The 18,931-nt window shown below is 39.5% G+C and overlaps 1 protein-coding gene across 1 annotated transcript in view; it reads left to right on the top strand.

The window, feature by feature from the left end:
* Positions 1 to 12,599, top strand: part of LOC307157360 (uncharacterized protein) — a 160,246-nt gene extending 147,647 nt beyond the window's left edge. Inside the window, exon 3 of the mRNA XM_079869254.1 lies at positions 10,953 to 12,599. Within this exon, the coding sequence (XP_079725380.1) occupies positions 10,953 to 12,142 (1,190 nt within the window). The 3' untranslated portion in view covers positions 12,143 to 12,599. The remainder of the gene's footprint in view (positions 1 to 10,952) is intronic.
* Positions 12,600 to 18,931: the final 6,332 nt, after the last annotated feature.

The following is an 18,931-nucleotide window of genomic DNA, read 5'->3' as shown; positions in this document are numbered from 1 at the left end:
TCAGTACGTGTGCAATGGCCTTTATTCTCCTAAAATAGTTAAATTAAAATATCAAATTATGTAAAGAAAGGTTCATCTGCTTATCTGCACATAGTATGGTTTCTTAATAAAGTGTGTACATACATTAAGCCACGTTAAAGTGTCTTTTAAGTGTTTTAAAAGCTTTTTTCACGTTAAGCATTTTAGAATGTCCTGTGGAAAACCAACTTGTTAACTTTGGCCGGCAAAAGTGCGATCATGGTTTTCCTGATGCTAAATCCAGCCTTGGAGAATATCCTTTCTGATGGTGTACATCCACACTTTAGATTTTCTTATCCCAGACATTGTTAAAGATTTAAATCCTTGCCGCCAAGACGCTCCTCTGTCGGTCACGGATTGAAAGTGAAACTTAAATCTGTCACGGGTGTTTGGATTTATTCACGCACGTTAAAAAATATTTATTAAAAGCTTCTTTCTTTGTACATTTTAATATAGGCCTACAGCATTATCATAATATTAACGTATTGACAGAAAACTGGTAGTTCTATGTGAAATCAGACATTGAGCGCCCTCATATAGCCAAAGTGGCATGATCCTCGTTTCATAACACCTCTGCGAAGATTCGACCATGAGATTGGTAGTCGAATCAGGCTCCTCCTATCGATGCATCGAATCTTCGACTATTCTATTATTTAGATTATTATTTGTGAAAACATTTCAAAATGCACCTGTATACTGTTTGTCCATTCCAGACCATGAATTTTGTCATTGAGGATTTCTGAAAAATTGTGAAAAAAATCTCTGCTCGTTCTAGTGAACCCAATCTCGTGTCTCGTATCGTGAGATAAGCGTCTCACATAACTGGCATGCTGATTTGTAATGAACAGTATTGTTAAAGCAATTTTATTTTCTGCTATTATTTTACACAGATTTACAAACTATTGAGAGATCGAGAATGATAAATGGTGTTCTGCAATGATCGTGCACACACAGTCATAAACACGGTTGTTGGTACGACATGTCAGCTCTGGTTGCTGCTCCCGGTAGTCATGTTGTGTGTTGGAGAGCGCGGACAGCTGCTCTGTGACGAGGGGTTAATTTGTGACACGGTAGCACTTTTTTACCACTAGTTGCATACATTAGCTTTCTCGAGCACAACGTGCAGAAGCAAGCACATAGTTCTCTTAATTTACATCAGCTACCAAAATGCCTGCGGTCTCTGCCTATTCCTTCTATCCACCCCCAGCACCATTTATTTTTAAGTCCTTTATCAATTAGGATGTCTTCCCCAGGCTTACTGTGCGTTCACACCGGACGCGAATAGCGCGTCAAATTTGCGCCTGCCGCGTCTAGTTATACGCTTGACCACTTTGTGTTAATTCGCGCGTCAAGAGCGTAATTGATGCGCGTAAAAACAAAAGTTTGAAGCGAAATTTATGCGCGTCAGAGGCAAACGTTTCAAAACCCGTTGGCGGCCATCTTTTTACAAGATGTCTGATGTTGATCGATCATTTATCGAGAGAGTCACCGCTCTGTATTTTCTCTGGAGAGCAGAACAGCGGCGTGGGGATCATCGTTGCCGTACTTGGGTCCACCGAGACCCTCCGGAGGTGTACCCAGTTTGGCGAGTTTCACCATTTGCTCCAGGAGCTGCGCCTGGATGACGGCCGCTATCAGCGGTGCTTCCGCCTGTCCCGCTCCCAGGTTGATGACCTGTTGTCCCGCATCGAAGCGAGGATCGCCCTCGACCTCACCCACATAATCTGTAATTTATTTTTGTATTGATGATAAATGGAGCCAGCCTCCAAAAATAATTAACCTGTGAATTATTATTTTTTCCTTTTTTTTTTCTTTCTCACACAACACTGTCCAGACACGAAATGTTCTTATAGCCTACACTAAAATATATTGGTTGTCTTTACATTAGAATAATAATGTTTCATATAATCTGGATTTAGATATGGAATAAATAGCATTCAATACAAAATGAATATGTCTCATATATTGAAATCAAGTTTTTATGTGATAAAAGATTTACTTTCTTTTTACTTCACCACGTGACAGCAGCAAGCGGGCTCCTGATTGGTTAACGCGGCGCGAACTGACGCCAAAGTTCAGATTTTTTAACAAATGCGTGAATGCACAAAAAGCACCAAATAAAACCATCCGTGCGTATCGCGCCAGACGCTCAATTCGCGTCATTCGCGCGAACGAGGCGTATTCGCGTCTTCCGCGCCACAGGATTTTTTTACGCGTGTAAGGCGTCTTTGCATTGACTTAACATTGAAATCACTCGCGCCTGATGCGCTATTCGGGTCCAGTGTGAATGCACCATTAGTCTCCATCCTGCTGACTTGTTTGCTTGCTTCTCTCCAATTCTGCTCCAGCATCTATGCTTAGTAAGACTTGGTTTCTGCTGGATCTCAACCACACTTTTTCCATGACCAACCCCATTCTACTTCTGATTGCCTTGTAATGTTAGTTTGGTTAAAGGGGGGGGTGAAACACTCATTTTCAGTCAATCTCATGTTAATCTTGAGTACCTATAGAGTAGTACTGCATCCTTCAAATGTCCAAAAAGTCTTTAGTTTTATTATATTTATAAAAGAAAGATAGGCTGTACCGAGTCTTTCCGGAAAAAAACGAGCGGCTGGAGGCGTGCCGTGTGAGCGGAGCTAAAGCTGTGCTTATGCGCGGATTCTAACAACACTCAGACATTTGAAGCAGAAAAGCAGTTTACTCACCGCCTGCGGTTCCAACGCACGACCGTGAACCTTTATCGTTGGGATAATCCTTAAGCATTAGACGATCGTCGCGAATCCGGCGTCGAACTGGGCTTTGTTTATAAAACAATCATCGTCGAAATGCAGGGATCAAACAGTCTTGCACAACTCCGTTGATGCTCTGGAAAAACAAACTCCATCCACTGGTCCCTTAACGCTGGGTTCTTTGGGAATCTGTGCAGGGTTGTCTTGCCCTGGCAACCAAAAACCCACTTCTTTGGTGACATTGACTTCCCTAAAGCCGAGCATAGCGCTTTGATGGGCGTACTGCTTTCGCTCTCTTGCTCTGGTCTACGGTTGCGCCTTCCGGGAGAAGTGCCCTTAGGACCCGTATAAGGAAATTCCGCCCCATCTGACGTCACACAGGCCCATACTCGAAAAAAACTTTCCGAAACTTGTGACAAACCGGAAGGAGCATTTTTGGAACAGAAATACTCCTTCAAACGTACAATTTAATTTTTGAAACTTTGTCCATGTTTAGCATGGGAATCCAACTCTTTAACAGTGTAAAAAACTCAGTATGCATGAAATAGCATTTCACCCCCCCTTTAAGAGTGAAAGCTGTGTTCCTCTCATACCATTGGTGGGTGAACTCATGAACATGTTTTTTTTTTTTTTGAAATGTAGGACTATCTTTTTTTTTTCTGCAGCCAAATGCCTCACACTGGAGATCTGACATGGTGCCAGAAAACTTTTAGCCATGTGCAATGTGAATGAAAAACATTCCTTTTCTATAAAAAATAAAACTAATCAGAGCATAAATACATTCGCTTGATCCCCTCAAAGTCTTGTTGGATTTTTGTCTTTAGCGTAAAGGTTGAGAGGTCCACCAGGAACCTGCCAGAAAGCCCTTGCAATTGGTGCTGCCTTTAAACCAAAAGCCCAAATCAACCACATCTTCAAGATCAAAATCTGCCACCTGAAATTAATAAGTAAAAAAAAAAAAAAAGGTAGACCTATTTGCTTTGCAGCGTTGTGAAAAACATGACGCGTTGAACTCTTGGCACAATTGAATTGTGTTGTCCATTGTTTACGGCTGCGTTGTCCACAGAGAGGCCAACACAGTTGCACCATGAAATGCAATTGTCTTGTTGGTGAAATCAATCTTTTGGAAGATGACCTCTGCTGTGTCAGATCTTGTTTTACTTGTGGTGCACATATCAAGGAACCAGTGGGAGAATCATGACTGGGGGAAAAGCGTAAAGGGGGAGTCAGGGCCAATGAGTTGTGCCCATATTGAGGAGACATTTGTCTAACCCAGGGGACTCCAACCCTGCTCCTGGAGAGCTACTGTCCTGCAGATTTAAGCCCCAACCCCAATAAAACACACCTGCACCAGCTAATCAAGCTGTTCAGGGTTACTTGATAATTACAGGCAGGTGTGTTGGAGCTGAAGTCTGCAGGACAGTAGCACTTCTGAAGCAGGGTTGGAGATCCCTGGTCTAACCTGTACAGAGTCGACCCTGGTGGTTTATATAGGACACTACCCCCATTTTGTCCGACTGGACTGAGATGTGGTGTCCTATAGACCCCTTTTGCGCGGACGTCACAGTTACGTCACGGCGCTAGCTGGAGGCAAAACAGAGTGAAAACTGGAGGCGGCCAATACAAACCAGCACAGATTCGGCTACATAATAAGGAGCTTAAATTACTATTATTATTATTAAATGTCATCTTTTGTGTTGTTGGGTTCTAGAATCGAAGGAGTACAGGCTCCAATTTTACATTTTATCGCATTATGTTTTCTAAATGATTGTGATTATTTGTGAATCATCTATGATTGTTGTTTTGATTGATTGGGACTAGACTTTTTGAATAACCTGGTAGGGTAATCAAATTCATAGTTAAATGAATATGCTGTATCTGGAATTTTTATGTCAAGAAAATATTCACATAATTAAAATTGCACCGTAATGTCACTCTTTACATTGTCGTCTTCTGGCCTTGGCGCTCGTTAGGCAGAACTGCGGATCGTAGGCTACCACACAAGTCTTGTACGTGGCCATTCAGCACATAGTTATAGGCATCTAAAGATGTATATGCCCTCAGTTTCTCTTTACGCTCAGTTTCTCTATCGGGCAGGTGTAGAGCAGGCTTCTCATCTGGAGGTAGTGTTAACGTTAATCCTGTCAGATCGTCCATCCATTAACTGAGTGTACGGGCCGGCCAATCTGGTTCCGTCCGTTAAAATTAACTTTTGCAAATAACAATCGCGACCCTGGACAGTGAGTGACCTTGCACATTAAGATAAAATTGGATTTTCTCCAGTCATTGTTAAAAAACAAGCTAACAAAACTGGCAAACTAACGTTAGTGAAGCGGCCAGAGGGATCTTTCTGCCTCCAGCTAAGCCCCGCCCACACAAATACGTCACCATGTTTACCAACTGTAAAAGGGTCTATTAGGTCTGTGACAGGAAGGTTTAAGTGCCAGAAAAAATGCCATTATTTCCATGCTGTTGATAAAGCGACCAGGAGCTAGTAGTCAGTCTGTCCTTGCGCAGAGCTCCCCAACCCATGTCGGAGGCGTCTGTGGTGACTACCTTCCTGCTCGAGACCAACCCCATCCTTTCTCCTGACCAGTAACAGCTGGGATCCTTCCAAGGGGCCAGGGTCTGATGCATCCGTGGTCCACCTTGACGCAAAGGTGACTTGATTGCCAAGCGTGGGTAGGGAACTGGGGCCGGTTGCACTAGGGTTGGGCCGATAGACGATGCCATCATCCATCACGATGGCTGACAGACATCACAATGTTGAGCCGGCATCATGATCCCCCCCCCACCCATGTTTCCATGGGGACGCGTCATGCTTGGCACGTGATTCACCACAGCCAATATAGTGCTTTATGACAGATGTACTTTTAGAGGTTGATGTACTTGAGCTGGCAGCTGATGTTGTTGGCTCTGTGGAATCCTTGACAAGCTCAGAAACAAGTTCTTCTCTGAACATTTTATGGTTCGGAGGGGTCTTATTCTGAGCTTTGGACTGTTCACTATGCAGAATAAAGCTGTTCACAACAGCAATGTCAATGAAATGGAAAAAAAGTTTTTGTACCATTTCTTAGTTTTATGCAAAACGTTGTAATATTCAACAAGTGCATCGGAAAGATCAACACCACCCATGTTGTATTCGAGCACTGCTTTTGGAATTGGGATGCTCTCTCTTCTCCAGACACCGTCAGCACTCTTCACACGTTGGTTTACGCTGTCATTACTGTAAGCTTTGTGTATAGTTGAACACATTGTCACTTCTCTTGTGTCCATCCATTTCACAAACAGGACCTTTCCATTTCTGAGCCAACGAATTTCTCCTCTTTTGGCCTTCCTGCTGAGATTTGTTGATTTTGGTTTTTGGAAAGCCTATTCTATTAGTCCGTATGGTGCCACAAGCTAGAGTCTGTTTGGACAGTAAATCCAAGAAGAGAGTTGGGCTAGTATAAAAATTGTTCATAAAAATGTGATGGCCCTGTCCAAGCAGACTAAAATCTAAAAGCTGAATGACCGATTCATAGCTGAGGCTTTTACCTGTGTCTTCGGATTTTCCCTCATACACAAAGTATATGTATGCAGACAATGAATCCGCAAGGACAAACAATTTGTAGCCCCATTTTGTGGGCTTGTCCTTCATATATTGTTTCAGCCCAATTCTTGCCTTTGATGCAACCATACGTTCGTCCACTGCTAGTTGCTTTTGTGGTTGAAATATGTCTTGCACGGAGAAACAATGTTGCCATAGAGGAGTTTTATTTTGCATAGTCTGTCATAGCCAGGGCTTCCCTTTTTTCTTTTGTTATCTTCATCCTCTTTTAGATGAAGGTTCCAAGAAATGCTTTGAAAACGGGATCTGGACATTGCAAAATGAGGTAAGGGAAAACTATAAATGTCCTTCGTTGACCAGTAATCCACCAAAGTCTTTGCATTTACCAATCCCATATAGATCAAAATGCCCATGTAGCACTAAATGTCTTTCACAACAAGCGGTATCCACATGAATTTCTTACCCGACTCAGCCCTCTTTGCAGCATAGGTGTTTGTGTTTCTTATTATTCTCAATAACAGACGTGGTAAAAAATAACTGAAAAAGCTCAAGTGGTGAGCTGAGGTCCTGCTGGTTGTTTTGTTGCAAATGGGAACAAAACTGTGGATCACTGTGGAACTGTGAAAACACATCAGGATATTCTCCTTCAATAAAAGCTGCTTCTTGCACCTGGTCAAAGCTCGCGTCGCTTTCAGGATCTGTCACTAAAATGATCAATTTCTTCTAAAACAGCCTCCACAATGTCAAAAACCTTTTTCTGTGGCCGTTTTCCCTTTCCTGATGCCATTTCTGGAGCTAACAAACAAATCCATGCGCGCTGGTGTCTGGTGAGACGCCTCTGTGTTTTGCGCATGTCATCTAGTGATCTCGTCTCTTCACGTTCAAGCTGCAATATCACAGCCCCTGATTGGTCTATTTGATCTCGTGATACATTGCCGGAAAGCAGAGCGTCTAAGCTTTACGGCAATATCCTTTATCCTGATTGGAAGATGTTTACATATTTTCCTGAATTCTTGAATATCATAACATTACTTTGTGGTGTTTGGCACTCGCAAGACATATCGGGGGGATTACCTGGGCACGCAACCCCAGAAAACACTGAAAAACGGCTAATTTTGTAGAGAATAACCTAAGGTAAAGGATGATGTAGCATTTGTGGCTAACTGTGCTGTCTAGTGTGAGTAGCAGGGCAAATATTCAATACTTGTATGTTTAAAAATGTTGATTGTATACCTAATGATTCATTCGAAGTGTATTAGATATGTGATTATACCTCAATAAAAAGACTTATTGAACCTTTCTTACTGGCAATGAGAGCTTTCATTTGATATATGGTTTGTACATGTGCGTCATATTTGAGCGATATGAAAAATATGCGTATTCAACTACGCACATAATTATGACACGGCTGTTGTTGGGTGAAACAAGGTAATTTATTGTTAATAAGTTACTTGGTGTAAAACAAATGCCAAAGTGATGCATATCTCCAGAAAGTAGACATTCTAAGCTTTCAAATGTTACCAGATATGAGCTTGTAAGCCCGTCTATATTGGTCCAATGGGGGTCTCCAATAATACGGGGAAGGCTTCTCTGCGTGTTACTGTCTTTCCTTTTTACGCAATACAACAAGATTAAATGGAACACAATTCTCATATGTATTTTCTTGTTATTTCATCTGACTCCATAAATGAAAAGGTTTTAATGATATCGGTGCATCATTCTAGTTTACCCGTCTAGATTAGGAAGCTATATCGCTTAGCAGTCCTTCTCTTAAGGATGCACGACACAATCTCGCCAGTCTGACTTATCAAAACAGAGGTAATTGGCTAAACATCTGAGATTTGCCGTATTCACACGTACAAAATAACAGACACTTAAATAGCCCCCTTGAATGCCACCTCAGGAACTTAATTCAATCGTTTCAATTAGTAGAGGTCAAGACCACCATTAAAAGACGTTAGCCGATCAACTTACTTTTCTTAAAATGGCTTTGGTTTAGTCAAGCTCGTGGTATATCCACGTACACTTATCTAAAAGAACATTAAATTAGAACAGAGGTTATGGAACGCACCCGAATCCAGGTTGATCAAACAGCATTAGCTGATTCTGGACGGAAATTAACTCGCCCCCCTTATTCAAGTACACTTGAATCTGATATCCAGTATTAGTCGTCACTAATGTCTGGCGCAAACTTGTGGAAATATACGAATCCTATAATCTATAAGAATAAAAACAATCTCAGAGTCAGTCAGAATAAAATCAAACGTTTACAATTTATTGACCAGGTAATGAAGCAATAATTCAAAATCCAATTTGCAAGAATAAAATCATCAGTTAATCATAACATAACAACAATTCAGGAATCGAGGAATTTGTAGAAATTATTACCTGGCAACGAAAATTACACACAGTGTTTGTGGTGGGCAGTCAACCTACAGACTCCTCGAACTTTCTGCACCTTTACCCAGATAATTCAATATTTTTCCCAAATGGTGGGGTCTGTCATTATAATTAGATTTTGGCTCCCTATTCAGGGATTCACACTGTGAGATCAGAATTTGTATTTGAATAGGTTCTTGTTTTACATACAGGAGGTACAGTCTGAATGGAGGATCTGGGGGAGGGAAACATCTTTAAGGGAAACATCACTTTTCTCATATTTTATAACTTCTTTTAACTTTTCATTATGGTTGGGAGAATGATACCATTTTACCAGGCGCACTGAGACACTTTAAATGATATCAAACATGCATAGATACTTCTTGTACCTAGTTTACATTGCATAGGTTTTCAGTGTATGGAGGAGGGGGGAATGAAGGGGAGATAGTGTGTGAAGTGTGAACTGCACTGTGTGCTGCGTCTCAGAAATCCCTGTTACATATGCAGGAGGTAGTTCAAGTGTTAATTCTCACGAGGGCCTTTTGCTTCATCGAGGGGTCAATCAGACGTACTGGCACCAGCCTTACAAGCTCATAACTCCTCCACATACATCTAAAATTTGAAGTACATTATTACATATTCTTACAATATTTTTGTATGTTAAGTAAAGGGGGACAGTACTTGTGTCAACAATTTTTGTGTAAACAAATGTATTATAATAGGCCTATATAATTCCTAAAAAGGTGGGTCACGGCTTGATGACCATGGGGAAATGTGGGTCCCATGGCCAAACTATTCAAAACATCATTCAATGTAAATTGTGATAATCGTAATTAATAATCGCAATTACAATTTCAAGGGAATAATCGACAATTGTTTTTTGTCATAAGCCCTAATAGGGACTGTTATAAGATGCATACAGAGTGACATTCTATTGCATGTGAAAAACACATGCTACAGTTTGAGCAGACTCATAAATGTACTCTACTACAATAACTCTTCCTCTTCTCAACAAAAATTGCATGTTCCCGGGGCGGGGTTTATGTAAATTTTAGGGTTGGTGATGTCACTAACCCGGGAGGAATGTTGTGTAGTCCCTACCAGCCGTTTGTTGTAGTCCTAAAAAAAATGATTTTATTAAAAGCAAATGTCTTCCTTTGCTTTGAACTTTGAGTGTTGTAACTTTGCAGATGTTGTTTATGCTCAAACAGCAACATTACACACTAACTAAAGTTAGAAAAGTGAAATCATAATCAACCACCCCTTTAAAGTTAGCATCTTGAACGGCTGTCTCATGAGAGCACGATTTAGATATCTGAGGTCAAGGATGTGCCTGGGGCCGCCATCCTTCTTGGTAGATGTCGACCGATAGTATATTTTACAGATAACAAGGTTTGACCGCACTTGCCGATAACAGATTAATCAACCGATATTTTTAAAAATGGATACTGAATAAAAAAACAAGCATAACACTCCAAGTAAAACAGTGCTGAACTGAAATGTGCTAAATTAAATAAATATATAAATATGAATTTTAAAATGAGAAGTTATACAGAGTGAATTCTACAGGAAATGATTTAAACATTAAAATATTATAGGTCAAATGTGTATTTCTTTAGCTGTAATCTAGAAACAGCCTATGTAAATTTCATAGGTAACATTTTGCAAGCCCCATTTGTTAAAGGAACACTCCACCGTTTTTTTTTAAATGGGGCTTACTCACCTTCTTTCCTACATTGAGATAGGTGGGCAAATGCATTTTTGTCTCAGTGCATGCATTGGTTTAGTTTGACAGGGTCGGCGCTAGCTTAGCTTAGGACAATGAATGTAATCCTTTGTTGCCAGCTAGCATATCCTGAGTAAAAATGATACGTTTTTTTTAAAACCCACCTAATTACTTCTTGTGGCCTGTGTGTTCACAACGAGTACAAATAGCGATGCAGATTAACACTAGGAGATTTCCTAGGCTTGGGACTATATTAGGGGGAAGCACAGGCAAAGCACTGCTACTTGGGCGCAGAGATATCACGCAACACATGAAATCCCACGACTTCCGTCAACATACCCAGTCTAGGGTATTGTGGATTATTTATCAAATATTGTAAATAATTGTGTGTCTAATCTGTCTCAGTCACTACACATTTAACAAATTTTTCAAGTGAGTATAAAATCTAGTTAAATGTTGGTTTTAATGTTTTACATGTATAAATGGTTTAATGTCTGTTGCTTTGTGCCATTAAACTGGGGTTAACTTTTATTTGTCTTGTTTGCCTTAGACCTGATGGCACTGAAAGAGGAGAATCAAGTACTGAATGAAATGGAAGAGAAAGACCAATATGAGAATCGTCATGATTTCACAACTGAAGAAAAATCTTTTAGTTGCTCACAGACTGAAAAGACTTCATCACAAGAAAAAGATCAAAAGACAGAAACTAAAAGTTATTTCACCTGCCAACACTGTGGAGACAGATTCACTCGAAAAGCAAGCCTTAATAGTCACATAAGCATTCACAATAAAGAGAAGGGTTACACCTGCTATCATTGTGAAAAGAGTTTTGATCAACTTCATGACCTTAAAGTCCACATGGAAGATCACAAGGGAAATAAGCCATGCATCTGCCCACAGTGTGGAATGAGATTCAGACAAAAAGGATACCTTAATAACCACATGGGGATTCACAATAAAGGGCAGCATTACCCCTGCCAACTGTGTGGAAAGAGTTTCAGTCAGCATAAAAACCTTGAAGTCCACATGGAAGTTCACATGGGAAAGAAGCCGTATACCTGCCAACAGTGTGGAAAGCGATTCGACCGAAAAGGAAACCTTAATAACCACATGAGCATTCACACCAAAGAGAAGTCTTACACTTGCAAACAACGTGGAAAGAGTTTTGATCAACATGAAAACCTCAAAGTCCACATGAGATCTCACTCTGGAGAGAAACCCTACAAATGCCCTCAGTGTAGAAAGAGTTTCAGTCAACATGGAAAACTTGAAGTCCACATGAAAGTTCACACTGCAGAGAGCCCTTACACCTGCAAACAATGTGGAAAGAGTTTTGATCAACATGGACACCTTAAAGTCCACATGAGATCTCATACTGGAGAGAAACCCTACAAATGCTCTCAGTGTGGAAAGTGTTTCAGTCAACGTGGAAGCCTTGAAGTCCACATGAGAATTCACACTGGAGAGAAGCCTTTCTCTTGCAAACAGTGTGGAAAGAGTTTCAACCTAAAAGGAAATCTTAACATCCACATGGTAGTTCACACTGGAGAGAGCCCTTACACCTGCGATGAGTGTGGAATAAGTTTTACTATGAAAGGAAACTTTAAAAGGCACATGGTGATTCACACTGGAGAGAAGCCTTTCACCTGCCAACAGTGTGGAATAAGTTTCAACCGAAAAGGAAACTTTAACATGCACTTGAAAACTCACACACGAGAAAGCCTTTCTAGCCGTTTTTAAGGCCTCTCTGTATGTAATCGTGCTCCATCTCCACAAAATGCAGAAAACGTCTAGTTTTGTTTTCTTCCAGCTACGTTTTATTTTTCTGGCTACTCTCTTAAGGCTACTCTCCCCGAGTGTGCTCGTTGTACCATGGCATTGGACTGTTTTCTTTAATCTTTTCTAAGCGTAATGGAGTAACTGCGTCTAAAGTGCTGGAAAAGAGAGAGTCAAAAGTTTGTCACTATCGAGTTCTTGTAAGCTATCTGGGATTCTGAGATGATGAAACTGATCAGGAATATAACAAATAAAGCAATCTTTAGTGGCAGAAGTGATCGTTCTAACATTTGTAACGCGGAGTAAATAAACTTTGTAACCTTGGGTAAATAAAGTATACACAAGACTAGATAATGATCTGAGATGTCATCGCTCTGCTGCAGAATTTCAACGGCATCAACATTGATTCCATGTGATAATATTAGATCTAGAGTATGATTATGACATTGAGTAGGTCCTGACACGTGTTGTCTAACTCCAATAGAATTAAGAATGTCTTTAAATGCCAATCCAAATGCATTTTTTTCGTTATTTACATGTATATTAACCCCCTGGGGTCGGCGGTATCGCCGGCGATACCAGCTCACTTTTCAAATGCGTCCTAATTAACTTTAATGTGACCACGTCAAATTATCCATGTGGCAGACCCTGTAAACGCCCTTGTCATTACCTCAAAACAAAGATTCAGAGACTTCGGGAACTTACTCCTCTCTGCTTTTCATCGAGTTTGGAAGACTGCATGTTTGTGCTGTGCTGTGCTGTTTCACTCGGATTTACCTCAGAAGAACGCGATTTGAAGATGAGAAGATTTTTAAGGTAAGACATGTTAAACGACCAGTTTAAAATGTATGTTATGAAATGAGTTTGGAGTAAAAACATGAACTAAGCCTAATATCGTACATGTAGCCTATGTATCTATAAATAGACAGAAACATGTTGAAATGTGTACTAGACTGGTAGGCAACCTTTCAGTGCTAAATGTAAATACTTAATATATTGCACTCAGTTTTGATTAGCTTATGACACTGATTATAATGCTAAAATACTTCCTTATGCGTAATGTAGCTTGTTTGCGAATATCAAGACAAATATAATGTGATTTAGCCTAGTGCAAATATATTTCAGCCTCCTGTAAAATTTGTGATAGGCTACTGTCTACATTATATTTTTATATAAATGTTCGGTTTTGGTTAGCCTATGACACGCTTCAATACTGCCTTATGCATAGATGTTTGTGAATACAGGTGTAAATGTTTGAAATGTAGTGATGTGTGTTGTTCGCGAATGATCCGTTCATTGCGTGTGATTTAGACCTGTGTTTACTGTTACTGTGTTTGTGGATATCTGTTCAAACGTAGATATGTATAATATGGTAACCATAATGTTTAATATTTTGGAGCGAGCTCTGGTTTTGAATGTATCGCGATCGCGTTTGAAACGATCGCGTTTGAAAAGCAAAACGCACCAAACAAAGGCTTCATGTTTTTACTATTGTCTCATTTCATATCATCATAACGAATGGAAACATTTTAAGTAACATATGATAATCAATATATTTTTCTCTAGCGTAGTTGTTACTGAAATCTTTTGGAAGATTTATATGCTGCTATAGGTTATTGTTATTATTATTTTATGCAGAACTGTGCATAGCCTATGCTTACAAGGCACAACAAACCTGGTGTTCATTATATTATATATTGTTGGAAACGTGTGTGTGTGTGTGTATTCTGTGATTTTTTTTAAAAAGCAATTTTAACCAGAAAAATCTCAAATTTATTCCCAATAAATTTTAGAACTATATTCCCTATAGTTTATCTTGATATCAGTATGTTCACTTTTTTTTCTTTCAGGGACCAGATGCCACTGAGTCCTGCTGACTTCAACATTCACATGAGTCTCTGTACATGAACATGGTAAAGTGAAAATTAAACACCTTGGAAATGAAAGGTATGTACAATGTTTTTAGGAATGGCACAAAGGTCTCGGTCTTTTCAATAAGTGCTTTTTTTGTCATTTGTTTTGTATCTTTGGATTATGTTGTGTTGTAAATTAATCCAAACAATCATTTTTTTTATCTCCTCATTCTTTGTGCAAGGTTGCTCAGAATGATAGGGCATGATAGCTCCTAATAGGGCCATTAGGGAGTGTCTTTGTCTTTCTCAGGTGTGAAAAGCCTTACATATTAATGAGGTGATCCGCCCCTTCGCATAAAGCTTTATCACACAAAACACGTCTTACAGTTTTTAAATCAATATATTGTCTTCTCTGAATGAGCAGTCAGAATGATTTTCACATAGTTTTAGAGCAAATATTCTAGGCTACGTGATACAATTTTCAAAAGTCTTGTGAAGAAATAATCAGTATGGGTTTCATGGCCTTGTTTCAGTGAGAATTTTTTTTTGTATTTTCACAAACCATGCATAAACGTCATTATCTCAAAACTACAAACTTCTACACACATGCTGCTGACATATTATTGTAGCAGAGTTTGTGCTAAATACAGTGTAATCAGACTTTAGCCATGAAAATGTCACAAGTAACAGAAATAAGCACAAATGTCAGAGCATGTCAGAACACCTCCAGGCCCAGAAAACAGCTCAGACCCCAGAGGGTTAAAATCACCAACAATTAGGACTTTTAACTCTGATAGAAAGTCAGCAAATTCTTTGATAAAGTCTGTTTGGTTCCCTGTATACAGGAGCAAGCACAAATGTCAAGCGGGATTTATCATTTACACTAAATAGTGTTACATTTAAGCAAGAAATTATCTGAAAATATTAATATAAATTACAGCAACACTTCCCCCTTTGCCTTTCAGACGAGGTTCATGTTTATAACAGTAATCTTGTGGGGTGGACTCATTTAAAGTAATGTAATCGTCTTGTTTTAGCCAGGTTTCTGTCAAACACAGCACATCTAGGTTATAGTCTGTAATCGTATCATTAACAATGAGTGCTTTTGAAGTAAGGGATCGAATATTCAGCAACCCAAGCTTTATCATTTGGTCATCTGCATTATATTGTTTTTTGTTTGTCGAACATCAATCAAATTTTTACCCTTAAATGGGTATAGTAGTTTTTGTATTTCCTAGTTCGGGGAACAAACACAGTCTCTATATGATGATATCTAGGTGAAAGAGGCTCTATGTGATGGGATTTATCTGACCTTGGTGACGTGAGACAGCTAGCAGACGGTCAGTTTAGCCAGTCTGTCTGCTTCCTGACCTGAGGCCCAGATTGTCATGTTTGAGCTCTAATGGCGCTTTTCCACTGCATGGTACGGTACGGTACGGCTTGCTTCAGCTCGCTTTATATGGTACCACCTCTGTTGAGGTTCCAAGCGTACTGTACCGATACTAAAATGTGACATGAAAACACTGCAGATCACTGATTGGTCAGACAGAATCATCACTACCAGCGTCATTGTATTTACGACACGAGACACTAAACCCGCTAGATTTAAATAGCCAGTAGACAACAGCCAACGCTGTAGCACCTGTTTTAAAAGTATTTGCTTCAAAAAAAGAGTACAAACTTCAAAAAAAGAAATGGCTGAATCGTGGTCAGTGGACGAGGTGCAGACGTTCCTCTCGTTGGTTGCCGAGGAGTGGATGGGGAAACACGTAATGAAAAATTCGCATTTAATATGATGATGTCATGGCAGTAGAGACGGCAACTATAACGGATCAGTCCCACCCACTTTGAAGCGGTACTAACTGCAGTGGAAAAGCAACCGACCTAAAGCGAACCGAACCGTGCCGTACCGAGTCGAGTCGTACCACACAGTGGAAAAGCGAAGCGAGCCGAACCGTTCCGCGCCGAGTCGAACCAAGCCGTTCCATGCAGTGGAAAAGCGCCATAAGACTATGTGCCATATTACATAATTTCCTAGTTCGGAGAACAGACACAGTCTCTATGATGATGATATCTAGGTGAAAGAGTTGGGCTTTATCTGACTTCTGTGACGTGAGACAGCTAGCAGACGGTAGGTTTAGCCAGTCGGTCTGCTTCCTGACCTGGGCCCCAGAATCAGACTGGCAGAATGGCATGTTACTATGCAACCACCACAGCAAGCAGAATAATTACATCGTGGACACACTTCCTCTATTATCTACTGGGTTCCATCCGCCTGTGGATACCACCAGAGGAAGTAAAGGCTCATCTACCACCTGAGTTTGCTTTGTTCCCAGACACACAAGTGGTGCTTAACTGCACAGAAATCTTTTGCCAAACTCCCTCTTCTCTTCTTTTGCACAGCGAAGTCTACTCCCCATACAAGTCACACACCACTTTCAAGGCCATGATTGGCATTGCACCTCATGCAGGTTCCATGAGTGACCGGGAAATTTTTAAGCAGTCAGGAATAGCAAAACTCCTCACACCAGAGATTGCCATTATGGTTGACAAAGGCTTTTTTGTGGACAATCTCTTTCCTGGAAAGGTTTACCGACCTGCTTTCCTTGCAAGAAACAAACAGATGGCCAAAGAGGATGTCCAGCAGACACAGTCTATTGCCTGTGTGAGAGTGCATGTTGAGAGGTGCAGTCATACCTAGGGGTGGTTAATCTGTCTGATTGCCCGATTCGATTCAATTACGATTATTGAAGTCCCGATTCGATTACAGTCGATTTTCGATTATTAACGATTCTCGATTAGCGATTATTGATTTTCCATTTCACAACAGTAAACGAAAATACACTACAAAGTGATTGCAGTATTAAAAAAAGTCAGCTTCTGAATTACTTAACTCTTTTATTGAGTAACAACAACTCAAAGCACTTTCTGTGTCGTGTAGTTATAACTTCAGAATTATTTGTATGTAGCTTATGTTCTGTAGAACACAGAAATGAATACATCACATTGTGTTGTGACTCATCAAGTTGAACTAAACAATAACAAATAAATGAAAGGCTTATTTCCTTTAGGAAGTAGATCAGAACCAACATACTGTAGAAATTGGACAATTTTCTTCTAGAAAGACTAGGTGTTCAGGTGGAGGAAGACTGCAGGTTGCAGTCGAAACATGTCAAGGTAAAGAAAAAGTTTTTTCTCCACCTGAACACCTTGTCTTTCTAGAAGAGAATTGTCCAATTTAATCATTAAGAAGACAAAATGAACATTTTTGAACAACTTACTGTAGCTTCAATTAGTAACATACAAAGCCACTCTTATACACAACTAAATAATAAAGAGTTATGACTTGAAATGTTTGCTGTATACTACAATCAAAAACAGCTTATACAAAAAAAGTGAATGAACATCTGCAGAGAGCAGTCAAAATGTAACTTTTTGTGACTGAAATTGCACATATTGCAGTATAACGTACGTATAACAGATCGGTTTACACAGTGTACTGATGTGAAAACTAAACAATACAGAAAGCAGCTCTCATACAAAAATACTAAATAGGTAACAATGAAATTGCCAATTTTACATACGTTAGCTTTTAACGAAGAAGGTGCCGTTCCAATTTGGCGCTCAGCCATCATGAGTCTGTTATGTATGTGCGCGTCTCTTTTATGTGCGCGTCTCTGATGTGCACGCCACAGACTTGTCCGCGCACTGCACGTCCGCTTATAGTTCCGCCTTTTGCGTTCCGTCAATATTACGTTATTAGAAAAAAAATATATATATATACTTTTAGAAAATCGATTTTTTGACATTTGTGAATCGATTCAGAATCGTCCACGTCCGCATCGCGATGCATCGAAGAATCGATTTTTTCCCTCACCCCTAGTCATACCTCTGTCAGTGTGTGGGAGCACTGACCAGTTGTTCACCGTCGCTTGTCTCTTGGTGAATTACCAGAATGGACCACTGGTTAAGGCCTGGGCAACGCAGAAATGAATGGTCTAGAATTTTTATTAATCATTTTACAATCAGTTCCAATTTCTTTGTTCAAGTTTTATTGTTCATTTTTACGAATCTATACAAAACTTGAACTGATACTGTATATGTTGTATGTTTACAAACATCCACAAATGTAGAGATGTTATTGTTCATTTTTACAAATCCATACATATCTTTTTATATGCACTTACACTCTCTCACACACACTTGCTCATTTGTTATTGCTGTTCAGTTCATTCCATTTTGATGGTCATGTATTTTTACCCAATATGTAATATAATTGTTCATTTCGGTTCATTTTTGTTCCGTTACAGTTAGTAATAGATGATTGAAATAAATTATAACATCTTAAGACTCCAACATTCCTCTTTGTAACATTTTGTTCAGGTTTGATTCTAATCATAATGTAACATTATTGAGAAACTGGGGTTTTTTTTTTCTTTTTTCAGTACAAAAAATGCTACACAAACGTTTAGGATTATACTGCTGTGGTAAAGATGAATATATATATATATATATATATATATATATATATATATAATAAATCTCATCATTGTTGTCTTCTATCTTCTTGAGCTGTGCTGGTGTTAATAAAAACTTTTTTTTTGGTTACATTTCTCATTTAACGTTATCTTCTACATTTCCTCCAGTTCATCTTGTGCCTAGACCCATTTATCAAAATTGCGATATTCACCAAATAAGTAAAATCATCCATTTAGCCAAGTAAATAGCAAATGTTTACAATAGCAGTATCACTCTGTATGTAACTGTTACTGTATGTTAGTATGCTTACCTATGTTTATAGGTAGAATGGTGATTAAAATGACTGAAACTACCTCTGAATTAAAGGCTTTTATTGCACACCTTCCAGCCAATCAGAATCCAGTATTCAGGCAGACTATGG

Source organism: Squalius cephalus, assembly GCF_949319135.1.
Source record: "Squalius cephalus genome assembly, chromosome: 4".
Taxonomy (NCBI): Eukaryota; Metazoa; Chordata; class Actinopteri; order Cypriniformes; family Leuciscidae; genus Squalius; species Squalius cephalus.
This window is presented reverse-complemented; position numbering and strand designations above follow the sequence as displayed.